Here is a 14,055-nt window from a genome sequence, read left to right on the forward strand (position 1 = left end):
AGTCTGAGACCCCTCTGGATGCCTGTGCTTGTCCTTTGCCATTGCTGGCTCCGCCTGAGGATGTAGCAAATAAACCAGCGACAAATAAGTTTTGAACAATCCTTTTCTAGAAACTTAAAACAGGCTGGAATGAAAGCGGGAGCCCACCCTCAAGTGTCGGTGTTCCCCACGCCCACGGGAGCCGAGGCTGGTGGCAGCTGCCACACGAGCCTGCCCTGTGCCCGCCCGCCTCCCTCCTATAGATCTGTACATCGCCGCACTTCGAACAGCGTTAAGAGCAGCCAGGCCGGCTCGGTCCCCTCTGGCTTGGTACCTCCATCTCTGCCAGTGACCGGTGGCAAGCGCAAGGGATGCTGGTGGGAGCAGCGCTGAGCAGCTGATGATCTTTCCTTGAAGTTGCAGCTCAACCAGCAGTTACAGCTTTGCATTTTGGTGTTTGTTCTGTGCTCGTCCGATGGCTCTTCAAACCTTTGGCACCCACAACCTAGCAGCTGTATCCAGCAAAAGTCTTGCTGCGTGCTTGAGAGCCGTTCCCCGTCTGAGGTGCAGGGCTGGATCCTGCAGTTGCTGAAAACTTTAGCTCTGGTCCAGCAAATACAAAAAAAATCCCAGTGAGCTCCCGGCACTCGTGTCATTAAACGAAGCATGCTTAAGTGCTTGGCTGGGCTGGGTCAGTGCTCAGTACCTTGCAGGATTGAGCCATTATTTGTCTTGTAACGTTCCTGTACCTGCCGGATCGGGGGGGGGGGGGGGGGTAGCTTGGCCAGGTGCCCGGAGCATCAGCCGGAGCTGCCGGCAGTGAAGGAAGCAGCGTTGGCAGGATTCTTGCTAAGCTGAGCTCAGCTGAAGCTATGCTCACCCCCTTTTTTTTTTTTTTTTTTTTTTTTTTGTATCTACAATTACTCATTGCGAACGTTGTTCCAAGAGCTGCAGATCCCACTGACGAGCTTTAAAATAATTTCTTCCGTGGTTTCAAAGTCTTTGTTTTTATCCTATGATCCTCACCAAGACAGATTTCCACTGCCGGCAGGGAGATTTCAACCTCCTTAAGGCTTGCAGAAGGGCCTCTCGCTCTGCAATCCCGCTGCCGAGTGTCCCCAGCGTGCTCCGTCATGCCCTGCAAGCAGCTCTGGGTGCAGAGCTCCCAGGAGATTGACACCTCCGAAATGCCTGAGTGCATTGCTCGAATGACTCCGGCGGCACAGCTACCAGCTACCAAGAAGTGAGATACATGAGTGCCCAAATCTATATCGGGTGTATGTGCAAGGTGTGTGGTCTCTCAGATATTTGGGATGCAAAATGCCACTAGCTGCCATGCAAGTATTCATGTCGATAAAATAAGAAAGGTATTTTTTTGTTAATCCTTCGCAAGTGCGCGGTCATGTGCTAATTGGTCGGAGGAAGCAAGATGTAAGATGTTGGGGTTTATTGTCAGTAACCCTACTTGGGAAATCAAGTTAATACCTAAAAAGACCCAAATTCAGACAACGTGCTCAAATGTTCTTTGCTTACAAGTGCCTTTCCCCAGGGAAGCGACGGATTTCCCTGGCATGGTTTGAAAATGGTCACTGCTGTGAGGAGTGAATGAAACTAAACCAACCAAGCAGGCTGTGCTGTCTCCTGTTACTGGTGGGGAAGTGAAACGAGCCTCACCCAAAGTTTTGACAGTATCTCCCATGAACTGTGAAAACTCTGTTACTAGAAATTGATACGTAATGCCTGCACTTGCAGTAAAACCAATAAAATCAAATTCCTCCTTGGTACTTTGTTTCTTTATTATTGTACATGTGTGACAAAGCTGTTTAGGTTTAAGATAAATTTAAGATAAATAATATTTAGTTACTGGGAGATCTTTGGTTTAGAATATTGGTGTTTATTTACATACTCTGAGGAAGAAAATCCCCACCAACCAATTTAGCTCGGAGAGCTGCGCTGTCCAGCTGTGGCATAGAGCGGCGCAGCCGTGGTGGTTTGAGGATCCCTGAGCGGTGAAGAGGCGAAAAAAAGAGGAGGGCGGCTTTGAAACGCTCGTAGTTTCTAGGGCAGCGCTTGTTCAGCCAGTCTCTTGTTAACTTCTGGGGCATCCCACAGACCTGCGAGTGCCTTTTGGGAGCGTTGCTGTGCAACACTAATAATAATAAAATAAAAATAGTGAATAAACGGCTTCCGCTTTCTTTTCCAGCGAGTGCTGACTTCAGAGACAGTCTCACAAGTGAAGTCCTGGCTCCGCTGATGCCATGAAGAGGTCTGCCATCGTGCCGCTCACGCCACGGGTTCCCTCGGGGCTCCCAGGCGGTGCCTTTGCCTCCGGCCCCGCTTGGTTTTGTTTGGCTGCTGCTGGGCGCTCCCTGCGTGGGTCAGTACCCGCACTGCTCGCCTCGGGAAGCAGTGGCGCTCTCCCGGGCTTTGCTTCACCCTGCAGGCACCAGGGGTTTCTTTCATTATAAAAGCACCTTTTATTCTGGCTTGGGTTTTTTTTTGGGCAGGATTCCCAGCGTTTCTGAAACGCATCCCGAATCTGCGATGAACGTTGAACTCCACCTCCTGCCCTGTCTCAGCAGCATCCCCAACTCGATGCTTTCTGCAGAGCCGGGCAGGGGAGCCCCGTGATGCTGAGGAGCCCTGACCCCCCTTCATACAGCTCCCTAAATCCACAGCAGCCAGCTCGCACCCACTCTGTGCTCCTGTATCTCCCCAGCTCTTCTCCACCTGCACGCGTGCTGCTGGTGCGGTGAGTGCAGGATGCTGAGGGCCGTGGGGAGGGGATGCACAGTCTCCCTGCGCGAGCTGGAACTTCACAGGAAATTTATACAGCAAGGATTTAATGACAGGCGCTGGATTTGGGCCAGGAACCTCAGCCTAAGGCGCCTTCTCTTGTGAAGAGCGTTGTCAGCTCCGCTCTGAACAAAAGTAGCCAGAGAGCAGGGTTTGGGTCTTCTCCAGGTGATGGCATCGCTGGAGCTGTGCTGCTCCGTGATGTTATGGATCGAGCAGCTGCCCAAAATACGGCTTCCTCGGCTGTGCCGGCTTCTCCTCGGGGTCGGTTTGGTGCCTGCTCCCCGTGCACCTGCGAGGTCACACCCCAGTGCGGGATGGTGCCGCTCTGGCAAACTAATCACTTTTCCCTGTTCACTGTGAGGTTCGGCTCATGGCTAGCAGCCACCAGCTTAAATATTCCCCTGGAGTGTTTGGGGTTTTTTTGCTTTAATGCTGATTGTGGCTTGAAGTATTTGGATAATCCATCGTGGAACGGCCTTCTCCTTGCAGGTAACTTCCCTGTGTCGAGACTGATTTAGCTTGGTGTGTCCCATCGACTAGCCCAGTCCACGGCATGTGGGAAACGCCGTCCCTGGGAGACCCTCCGATGGTGCTCCGTGGCCACAGGAAATTAAAAAGCAAAAACTCGAGGTGGAGAGAGCAGAGTAGGAAAGATGCCTGCAGCATGCTACGTGGTTGGGATCGTGGCTCCAGTCCTGCGAGGCTGGAGATTCACACCTTCACAGGACCGTCTCTGAAACAGGGCCAGTGAATAATCCTTTCCTTTCCCCAAAATGGGAGCTCAGGTCCAATAAACTGCAAAAATCATATTGAAAGGGGTGGCATCGGCATCGGATGTGCTCTGGGGTTCTGGGGATGGGGTCTCACAGGCAGCTCTGCAGGAACGTGTTAGAAAACAAATGTCTCTGTCTTGGTCTGGGAGTTATGGCTCCATCCGACTGCGCCGGGATTCCTCCTGCCCTTCCTCCTCCTCCCAGCTGCCCAGACTGGTGGCTGAGGCGTGGTGGTGGAGTGGCTGAAGAAGAGCAGACCCCAGAAGGCTAATGAGGATGTGTCCTCACCCAGCCGCTTCTTGAGGCTGGAAGGACAGACTGATGTGGTTACTTTTCAGATGCTTCCCCGTTGTCTGTGACACATCCCTGGCTCCAGGATGGGGCTGGAGGGATCACAACATCCCCTGGGACGTGTCCGGGCTGCTGTGGCAGTGGCTGGATTGGCCCCACCTGGAGCCCTGGGGGTTCAGCAGAGCGAAACCACAAAGCAGATCCCGTTGGACTGGAGTTTTCTGTTGGTTTATGTCCCCCAGATGTCTTGGCCCTGGGTCAGGGATGTTTGCAGCATCCCCGGTTTTCGGTGACGAGCACAGTTTCTGGGTTTGCCCAGATCCCTGCTCCAGCACTGCCTTCATGCTCAGCCTTGCAGCCTGCCAGGTCCTCAGCCCCGCTCTGCCTTTTCCTCATCCGCCAGTGCTTTTCAATCATGCAAAACACAGTTTTGAAAGCTTCGAGCTTTCTGCAGCTTCTGATAGATGTGTGCATCTCCTCTGGCCTTTTCAGCCTCAGGTTAATGAAGGGATTGCCAATTAACTGAAGCTAATGAGTTCTTCTGCATGAGCTAGTTTCAGTTTTTTACAGTTGTTTGCTCCAAGAAACAAATATTTGCGGCTTACCCAAAAGCTGCACCTCGGGATTAGCCAAACATGTGTGTGTCCTGGAACAAGTGCTCGCAGAGCGTCCAGACTAGCAAGCACAGGGATGCTGACTAATTGAAATAAATTGGCAATTGCTAATACTCTTTCTCTTAAAGAACCAAGGCAAAAAGCAAACATGGATGTGAGTTATCCCGCTGACATCAAAGGCCGTGTTTACATAAGCACTGCTCGCGCTGAAGATCTGTTGCAGAGTTGGACCCTTTGGTGAGGAACTGACAACTCGTTTGCAAACAAACTTTGGAAAGAGTCCAGGCACGGCTGCCAACGGTCCTCTGGTTAGAGCCAGGCCAGCCCACGTGGGCTGCGGGGATGCTGGAGCCCCGGGAAGGGTCCCCAGAAAGAGCAGAGGTCCGTGCTTGGGCTCCTGCACCGTTTCCAGACCATTGGTGGGTGCATGAGGAAGGATTACCCCCCCTGAAGCTCAAATGCACACCTCATTGTAGGAGCGCTCATCATTTTTTTGCTGTTAGACGCTAGTACCAGGGTGACACGATGGTGCGATGCTCCTCTGCAGGGCCGGCAGCGTTTCACCGCCTGCTCCTCCCGCCTCGGCACGGAGACGGGCCGTTCCCCTCGGATGCTGGGAGGGATGGGGCCCGGCGCCCATGCAGCATCATCCCGGCTTACCTCCTCCCCCAGGTAGGAATGGGTGTAAGCCTAAACTGCTCAGCAACGCAAACCCAGTAAATTAAGAATAATCAGCGTCTGCTTGTTATACTGCTAATGCAGAGATTTTGTTTATCCAGGACTTGGTCTGGGCACTTGCCTGTGTGGTTTCTTTAACTGGAAGTGACCTTAGAAAGTGGGGATGTCAAACAGCAAGTTCCACCCTCCCGCCCATGCCGAGGGTCACTTGGGGAAGCTAAGGAGCACCCGGCTATTTCATGGAGCGATCAGGGAAGCGGCACGTGGAGCATCCACACCCTTCCCAGAATAGACGAGTCACCTCCAATTTTCTTACTAGATCCTTCCAGTGTCTGTTGGAGGCCATTGCAAGCCGTGCTCCCTTCTGCTGGCTCAGGTACACATGGAGCAAAGCCCTTTTGGTGCGGAGCTACCCCCCAGGTGATGTGTATGCTGCGGGACCTGCTGGTTCGGGTCCAGTTCAGCCTGGGTGAAGGGAGGACTCAAACAGGAGCAGGATCTCCAGCCGGGTCCAGCTGCTGGGCTGGGTCATGGGAAAACCAACAAAAAAAGACATCGAACTGCAAGAGCTCCCTCCAGCTCTGCCATTGTTTCTTACAGGAGAGAGGACACCAAGTTTTGTGCCTCCCTGTGCAGGCTGCTGGGCAGCAACAAGTTCATGACGCTCATGATCTGCATCACCTCCATCGCCGCCATCTCCCTGGCTGTGGAGACCAACTACCGCTGCCGGTTACGCTGGGGTACCTTTTTCGAGGTGAGGCTTGGGGGCACTCTCCCACGTGCCATGGCCAGGAGGAGAGGGATGGAGGGCATGGGGGTCCGGCCCCTGCAGCCACTCAGGGTGGCTGCCAGTCCACCATCCTCCCCCATGCCATTGCCTGCACCAGCCCAGGGCCTGGCTGTATTTCAGCTTCAGATCGCTTCACTTATTCGATAATTATGGTTCTTAAAATGCAATTGTTCCGTCCTTTCCATGGCAGCCCTTTTCCCCTTCATGGTTTTAGCACAGCTAGTTTTAAGCACCCTTTTAATACTCAATTTTCACATTGAAAAATCCCTCTTGGTCACACTCCTTGATTTCCTTGTCTTACACAAGCCAGCTACTGTACGCAAACCTCTGAGCCTTAATTATATATCCCAGTAATATATAGCCAGGCCTGGCTAATGTCAAGAAACCCAGTCATGAGCGTCGGAGGTTTCCAAGAGCTCTGGCTGCAGGACCAGGCTCCGTGCGGGGAAGCGAGCGGAGCGTGCCTGGCTCCGAGGGGCCGATGGGGTGCACGGTGCATTGGGATGCAGCCAGGACCCTCCCATGCTGGGCAGTGACCCGTGATGACGACTGCGGCGGGGTGAGCTCGGCTCGCGTTTGGAATGGTCCCCATGGGCAGAGGGACGCTGTTGGGGACATTTAATATGAAAGTGCTGGCTTGGTGCGCGGGGTCTGGCAGTCACAGGCAGCTGCCCGGGCTCACCTCCTCCTCTCTCCAGGTCACAGATGCTTTCTTCATCACTGTTTACACCACCGAGCTTTTGCTGAAGCTGTACGCGGATCCCACTGCCTACTGGAAGAGCGGCTACGACATCTTGAATGCCGCCATCCTCCTCATTGCCTTCCTCCCGCATGTCTTGCCCGTGGACACCGCCACGCGCACCCACCTGGAGGGGACGACCAAAGGTCTCCAGACCCTCCGCATACCCAAGCTCATCAAGTACAGCCGCGGGATGAGGGTAAAGCGCTGCTCACTAGTTAAGTCACAGCAGAGAGGGGGGATCCCAAGCCCAGGAGCCCGGGGAGGCTTTGCTGTACCCAGGTGCTGGGGGCCACCCGGCCTGAGAGGGGCCGATGCTTGCGGTAGCTCATGAGCAAAGGCGAAAACTAATAATTCCTGATTTTTTTTAAGAAGCCCATGGCTTGGCCATTGGTTTTTTTCCCCTGTTTCTCCTTCCCCCAAGGAGAGGAGAGATTTTCTTTTTTACTACAGCAGAGTAGACCCAAAAAATCCCCCTATAAAACATAGGTCACGTCCTATTCTCGGTCTGTGTGTATTTTTCTCTCCAGCACACCATCTCCTACTTAGTTTTCTCCTGATGACTCTGGAGGTTTGTTTTTCAGCAAGGAGCTTATGTGGGCAATGAATGCTCAGCCAGCATTTCTGTGTGTAATTAATTGGCTGGGTAGCCCACCAGAAGTGGGATGTTTATGGGCACAGGGCTCTTATAACGTTCACTTCTGAGCCTTCATTCCTCTAGTTTGGATCGTAAACTTCACTTATCACCAGACTTTTATAAGTTAATTATTCTGTGTCGCTGGGAGAAGCGAGGACACGTAGAAGCGCATGAAATAATGAATGGTTTAGGCATGGGCGATCAGATGCTCCAGTTTGGTCTGGCTGATTATAAGAGACCAAATTGCTGCATGGCGAAATGGGGAGACATTTAAATCGGGGTAAGTGTGTGTTTGTTGGTTTGAGCCTCACGCTATGCACTTGTGGAACTCACTGCCAGGAGATGCCTCGTCTGGGGACCACGAGGAAGAAAACCTGTAGGATAAGGTTTGGCACCGTTCCCCCCTGAGACGCTTAAAATGTTGAGGTGCTTTGGAAAAAATCCCACTCGGCACAAATCTGCAAGTTTAAGAGCCTAAATGCCTTTGAAAATCTGGGCCATGCAACACCAGGTTTTGATGGAAGTCGGTGGGACTTAACACCTAAGGGACTGGGGCCACTGGGAAATTGCATCCTGGCTTTGGGTGAGAATGCCTAGAATGGCATTACTGGGGGAAAAAAATACCGAAGAGGAAAATTCTTTGAGCTCTCACAGTCCCTTCCTGTTCCAGGGATGCTATAAATACCCTGCAAAGCCCTGCCGTGCCGCTGCTTTCCAGCTCCAGGTGCATTTGGTACTTGCCTTTGCGTCTGACCTGAAGGGACAAGTGCCCTGAGCCTCTTGGCATCCCAAGAGACAACACCTACTTGCTTAAAATTTGTTTTAAAATGTGATAGAGCTGTCTAAATGCATTTTGCTGAAGGTGCAGGAGGCTGTTCATGCCTCTGTGTGTACTGTAATTTATTAATTGAAGCCTAAATTAGCCCTCAACAGGTTAGCAGTATTTAATGCAGAGAGCTCAAACATGGAACACATTCTTGGCACGTTTCCCTTTATTAATTAAAAACCTCTTTAAAACACTCTGCCTTCCACCTTGGAGCAATAAATTTCCACCTTGAGGAAATAATTTCCTTGTTGTATTCCATACAGAGACGTTCTGTTAGCTGCAATCCCTGTTTTAGTGTAGGCCCCATTCATCCTTATTTCAATTTCAAAATAAACTTTAAAAATGCCAGGTTGTTCTGTAAAACAAAAACAAAACAAAAAAAAAGAAAAAAAATCGACTTTTCTGCTTTTTTAAAAATATATTTGGGATTAATTCCGATGTAGTTTACTACCTGTGCAGACTGTGAACCACAAAGCTCCTTCTTAATAAAAGCTCACAGGACTCCACAGCGGTTCCTGAAGCAGCCGGGGAAGCCTTGGCAATCGAAAATGAGGTGATGGTCCTGCACGGGAGGCACTCGCCAGCCTGCAGTCGCTGGGAGCGTTTTATGGCCCTCCTGCCGCCCCCAGCTCTGGGTGGCTGGTTTTTGTTATGACCACGTGCCACAGCCCAAACCTGCCCAATGCCATGACATAATTTGGCAAAAATGTCACCTGATTTTTGGGGTTGAATGGCTTTTGTTCCCCTGCTAGTCCTGGGCTGCGCCTGCCGGAGAGACCTACATGTGCAGGGAGGCAGGAAAACCCTCCGCCGGTTCCTCCAGGAATTTGTGCCAAACTCGGTGGGTTTAGGTCTGGTCTAGTTTGGGCTTTCTGAGGTGGTTCTGCAGACAACGCAGTTGCCGGTGTTGTCTCTGCGTTGGATGCTGCCCTTCCCTGCTGCCCCATGCGTAGTGTGGTGGGACCATTATCTGGAGCAGGCAAGACTTGCAAAAGTAGGGAACTGCTGCAGGAGTCCTTAACCCATCTGAACAAGCTCGGGATGTTGGCAGCCGGGGGAGACTGGGAAGAGCCCCTTGTTCTAGCTCTGCACAAACATCCCCTCCAGGCGGTATCATCCGAGCAGCTCAGCCGGATGCGATTCAGAGCTTTAACCTGAGATGCTGTTGACAGTCAGAGGTGATGGATGGACAGTCTTTGAATGGGTGAGCTGTGTAAGACCCCCCCCCTGGAACTAGCAGGCACAGTGTTACCGGGGGAGCAGCCAGCCCGTGCTGCCGCTGCTCTGCAGGGTAACGTAACATGGATGCAAGAGACTGCATGTAGTTGTCTGTGATTTGGAGTTAACGGGAAAGTTTGCATTTGCCTAAAAGTCCTTACCAACGATAAGCTTGCTTCACCAAACCAGCACTCCCATCAACTCCCAGGAGTGTCTTTTATATATGTTGGTGTCATATGTGGGTCTTTATAAGGTGTGAGATGGTCTCAGAAGCAGTATCATGTCCCTTCCCGGTGACCCCAGGCTTTGCACGGGGCTTTCCCAAGCTGAGCAGGCACAGGGGGATGAGAGATGACTGCGGACTCCTGTCTCCCATCCTGGCCCATCCTGCACGGCAGGGGAGGAGCAGCAGGACAGTGAGGGCAGCAGAGATACCGATCTACCTCCAGTTTGTGCTCAGACCCCAAGGCACGAGGGTTAATAGCACTGCTCATTTTTATTCTGCTAATTTATTAATGCAGAAGCTTGGGACAGCCGTATCCTTTATCAACAGGAATCCGTTACTCCGTTAGTAACCTGTCCGTGTTTCAAAAGGCAGTGAGAAGCCCCGGTGTGACGCTTCTGGGACCAAGCAGCCCTTGGTCTTGCCACTGTGCAGCACTTACTCACCACTGAGCCCTACAGGGGCCATTTCCCAGTCCAAGAGGCTGATGCACGGCCACAGACTCTGGATTTTGTCATGCTCCCATGGTCGTTGCCCCTTCCCTCTCCTTAATTCCCAGTACAGTCCTGTGGATGCACGCAAGGGAGCTGGTTCAGAGGTGGTCGAGGGAGGCTGTCACCTCCCGCATCCCCAGCCCTGCTTTTCCCAGCCTTCATCCCCGCCAAGCATCTCCCTCACCTACGGAGCACGCATTTGTTTTTCCTTTTGCAGGTTTTCACAGAGACCCTTGGCCAGGCGGTGCAGACAGTGATGTATGCCCTCATCCTGCTGTTCCTGCTGATGTTTTGTGTTTGCCATTTAGGGACATGGATGGTACCGAGATCCCAAAACCGGAGACATTGAAAACTGGGGCAGCTTGAAGGCCGCCCTCTTCACGCTCTTCAGTTTAGTAACCGTAAGTACAGCAGCATTTTCCAGTCTGTCTCAGCCAAATGACAAACTGCTGCTGAAGAAGCCCTTTGATTAACCTGTGACTTCATTAGGGAGAGCATGAACTGCTCAGCAGTGAACTCATATTCCAGATCCCTGGGAAAATTTGCCTTGATAGACAAACTTCCCTACCCAGTATTGCAAATTCAGAGGGGGAAACCTCTGAAGCTGACAGCAGAGAGATCTGTACTAGCTGATTTAAACCCGGACCTCTGAGGAACAGAGCAACTGTGCTCAGTTTTAAAAAAGAAAGAAAAAGAAGAGGAAGATTTCATATGGCTTGTGAGTTATGCTGTGGTTTGGAACTCACTCTCTGGTCTGCTTAAATACATTTGCAGGTTGATGGTTGGACAGACTTACAGCGCGAGATGGATCTTTATGGGTTTACAAGCAGCCACGTGTTCATAGTCGTGTTCATCTTGCTGGGCAACTTCATCTTCTTCAACACGTTGATTGCACTTGTGATTACCAGGTCACGCGAGCTCTGTGCATTGAGTGTGCATGCGCGTGTGAGCGTGTGTGAGTGTGCGTCCTACCAGCTAACAGGCTCCGGTTGGAAAGCTGGTGCTTGGCTGCTTGCAGAAGTTGGCTTCTGGTGCAGCTAGAAACATTCTGGATACAGAATTCCCCAGTCCCTGAGCAGAATAAGTGTACCTTTCCCCACAGTCCCCTTTTTGGGTCATCTCTGCGCTCCTGCTTTGACTATTTTTCCATAGCTGCCGAAAGCTCCTGTTCCTCCAGCACAGCCAGCCCCCAGGTCCCCTGCGTGCACACTCTGCACCGAGGTCCTCTCAGCCACGACCTGTTTCTGCCTCTGTTTAACCCAGGGCTGCTCTCGTGGTCTTGTAGCTGCCTCTGGTCCTTCTGCAACAAATTCCGATGTGGAGCCAGGGCCAGGGTCAGCTGGGTGTGCTGGGGGAATATGGCAAATCCTATGCTAGAGGCATCTGCTCCCCAGCAGCTATCGGCTGCCAGCCCTGAGGTTGTCCCGCTTAACACCTCTTGCTGCTGCACGGGACCGGGGCTGGACCAGGGGTTTTTTGAAGCCCAAGTCTTCCTGACCGATCTCTTGACCCACCAGCTGCGAGCGGTGCTCGGGGACTCACTCGCATCCCTGCAGTTTGGCATTGGCAGGACTTGACTCAGAAGTACGAACAGGACTGCAAAGCAGCGAAGGCGGCTGCTGTTTGGGCCAAGAAACAGAAGATCCTGAAAAAGCAGGGGAAGAACGTGAGCAACGAAGTCACGCTCAGGCAGGTGGGCTGTGGTCAGCTGTGGGCGGACAGCACTGTCTGCAAATGTTGGATGTTGTTTAACAGGGGGCAAGACGTGGATGAACTGCTTTCAGTGGAGGAAAAATTTCCCTTTCTTTCCTTGCCCATTTTTATAATAATCCAAGCTGTAGATCCTATATGCCTTTTTGGTAGGCTCATCACATGTGCAGCTAAAAGTATTATGATGGCACATAGTGGTTAAAGTATTATAAAGGTGGAGAAAAACTCTTAATCGGTTTTGATGTGTTTTGTCTGAGTTTGTTTAACTTCAAAGAGAAGTTTAAAAAGAAATCCTTTAGGGTCATGTCGAGCCAAGAGCCCTGTCCAGAAATGGCTTGGACTCGGTTTCTGTGAGCACTCGAGGGAGGTCGCGCTCCTTCAGGCGCTCTCGCAGCCTGTTGATGCGACGTATCCAAAATGCTACTACGGGCTTGAAACACGTGCTGCAGCGTCTGTAGGAGAGCTGTGCACTGCTTGATAAAGGGCTTTTGCAAAGCTGACTTGAAATAAACGCAGTAAAGCTGTCACTGAAATGTAAATGATTAGAGCAACGTGACTCCCTGTTTCCATCAACTCTTCTGCTCATTCTTGCTTTTAGCAAATGTAATTTAAAAATAATCAGTTCAGGCTGGCTCGGTTGAGAGTGTTCTTGCCTTTGGGCCAGAAAATCACCAGTTCGACTACTAGACTGAGTGACCGATTTGGGTCAGTGGTTTGGGTCCCACCCCAAGGGCAGGGGTGGGGGTCCCTGCAGAGCTGCAGGACCTGCCTGACTGGGCGGGCACTGGGGAGACCCCGGGCTGCCTCCCTTGGGACAGGCATCCCCATCCCATCAGCGCCTGGGAGCTCCTGCACCGCCTGGCACGTCTGGCTGCTCCAAAAGTGCATTGGGATGGGGGTCACAGATAGCCCCGTTTCCAGCCCACAGCCGGTGCGAAGCCCACGTCGGGGTCTGCAGGGTGACAGTCCGAAGTGTCACCTCCTTCTTCCTAACAGGGTTTTCTTCCTGGGCTTGTTCTTTTTCATAGCACAAAATCACTCAAGGTGAAGATTTCAGTGAGCTGCTGGATGACATCAAAAAGACTTTGCACCACTCTGATATCATCATTATGGAAGGTTTTTGTTTCACCATCCCGTTTATTGATCTGTATTTGCCGTTCCTGGACCTCCAGGATGACACACTGAACAGGTTAGTAACGGTGGAGAAGGTGACTACAAGAGAGACTCCAAGTTACAAAAACAGATGGCCTTTTGATGTACTGAATTATTTTCTTGGAACGAATGGACATTTTGAGGTTGTTCTCCCTAAGGAAAATGCTACTGGTCTCAGCATGAGCAGTGCTGAGAGTCTAGAAAGGTACCAACATATGCCACATGCTAGAAATGGGGCTGGTTTCGTTCCCGTCAAGAGGGCTGATGCCATTTCCAAGCACCATGCAGTGTCAGCGTGGGACCAGTGTCCATCACAAATGTGCTCAATTTCCTGCTGGAAAATTCACCGTTCCTCACTGTTCCTCATTGCGCCCCAGCCCCGGCACGTCCTGGGGTTTGCAGAGCCCCGGGTGTCCCCTGGGTGCACAGCCCCTAGCGAGGCTCCATCCTCCTGGTCTGGCTGCCATGTTCCACCCCTCAGCATGCCTGGGAGAGAGGCGAGAGCGCACCCCAGATTTATGGGGGCAGTGGGGTTGGAGGACGTGTTTGCACCCACATTTGGGAGGTGAGGAAGACTTGCCTTCTTCTTACAGCAGTAGCCCAGGCTGACCTGTGCTTTGCCTCAGCAATGGACTTCTCTGGATCTTGTCTGGGGAACAACTAACCCCAGGCAGTGAGTCTAAACCATGTAACCAGAAAAAACTCCCACAAATCCCCCAAATGGAGACTGCTGAGTCTTACATTTCTTAGGTTAACCTTAGTGTGATACAAGCCTATGATCACAGCTTGGTACCTATTGTTTAAAAAACCCGCAGTCTGGCCCGGAGTCCAGAAAAAATGCCCCAGATATCAAAAATTCCCTTTTGCCCCATTCCCCAGGTGACTGCAGTTACTGTCAGGAGTCTCTGGATTATTTTCCCCCCGTACTTCGAATGCACTGAGCAGGACTAGTGCTTCTGAAAATGTTTTGCTGTGCACATGGCACATGATGCAGAGCCAGTCCAAGGTTGCACTTCTGCCGTTCTCCTCTGATCTTTTGGGAGAAAAATATTTACAAGGATGTTAAAGAAAATCTGCGGACCCAGGGGGCTCAACGTCATGCAAAATACTTGGGATTTTTCCATTGCTCCTG

The 14,055-nt window shown here is 51.7% G+C and overlaps 1 protein-coding gene across 1 annotated transcript; it reads left to right on the plus strand.

The window, feature by feature from the left end:
- The first annotated feature begins 1,112 nt into the window (after window positions 1-1,112).
- CATSPER3 (cation channel sperm associated 3) lies at window positions 1,113-13,806 on the plus strand. Its single transcript, XM_076350422.1, is given in 9 exon segments — window positions 1,113-1,222; window positions 5,735-5,888; window positions 6,623-6,862; window positions 10,279-10,350; window positions 10,352-10,462; window positions 10,836-11,006; window positions 11,632-11,754; window positions 12,800-12,960; window positions 13,803-13,806. Coding segments are annotated over 9 exon segments (1,146 nt in total).
- The last annotated feature ends 249 nt before the right edge of the window (window positions 13,807-14,055 follow it).

This window comes from Aptenodytes patagonicus, chromosome 12 (genome assembly GCF_965638725.1).
Source record: "Aptenodytes patagonicus chromosome 12, bAptPat1.pri.cur, whole genome shotgun sequence".
Lineage (NCBI taxonomy): Eukaryota > Metazoa > Chordata > Aves > Sphenisciformes > Spheniscidae > Aptenodytes > Aptenodytes patagonicus.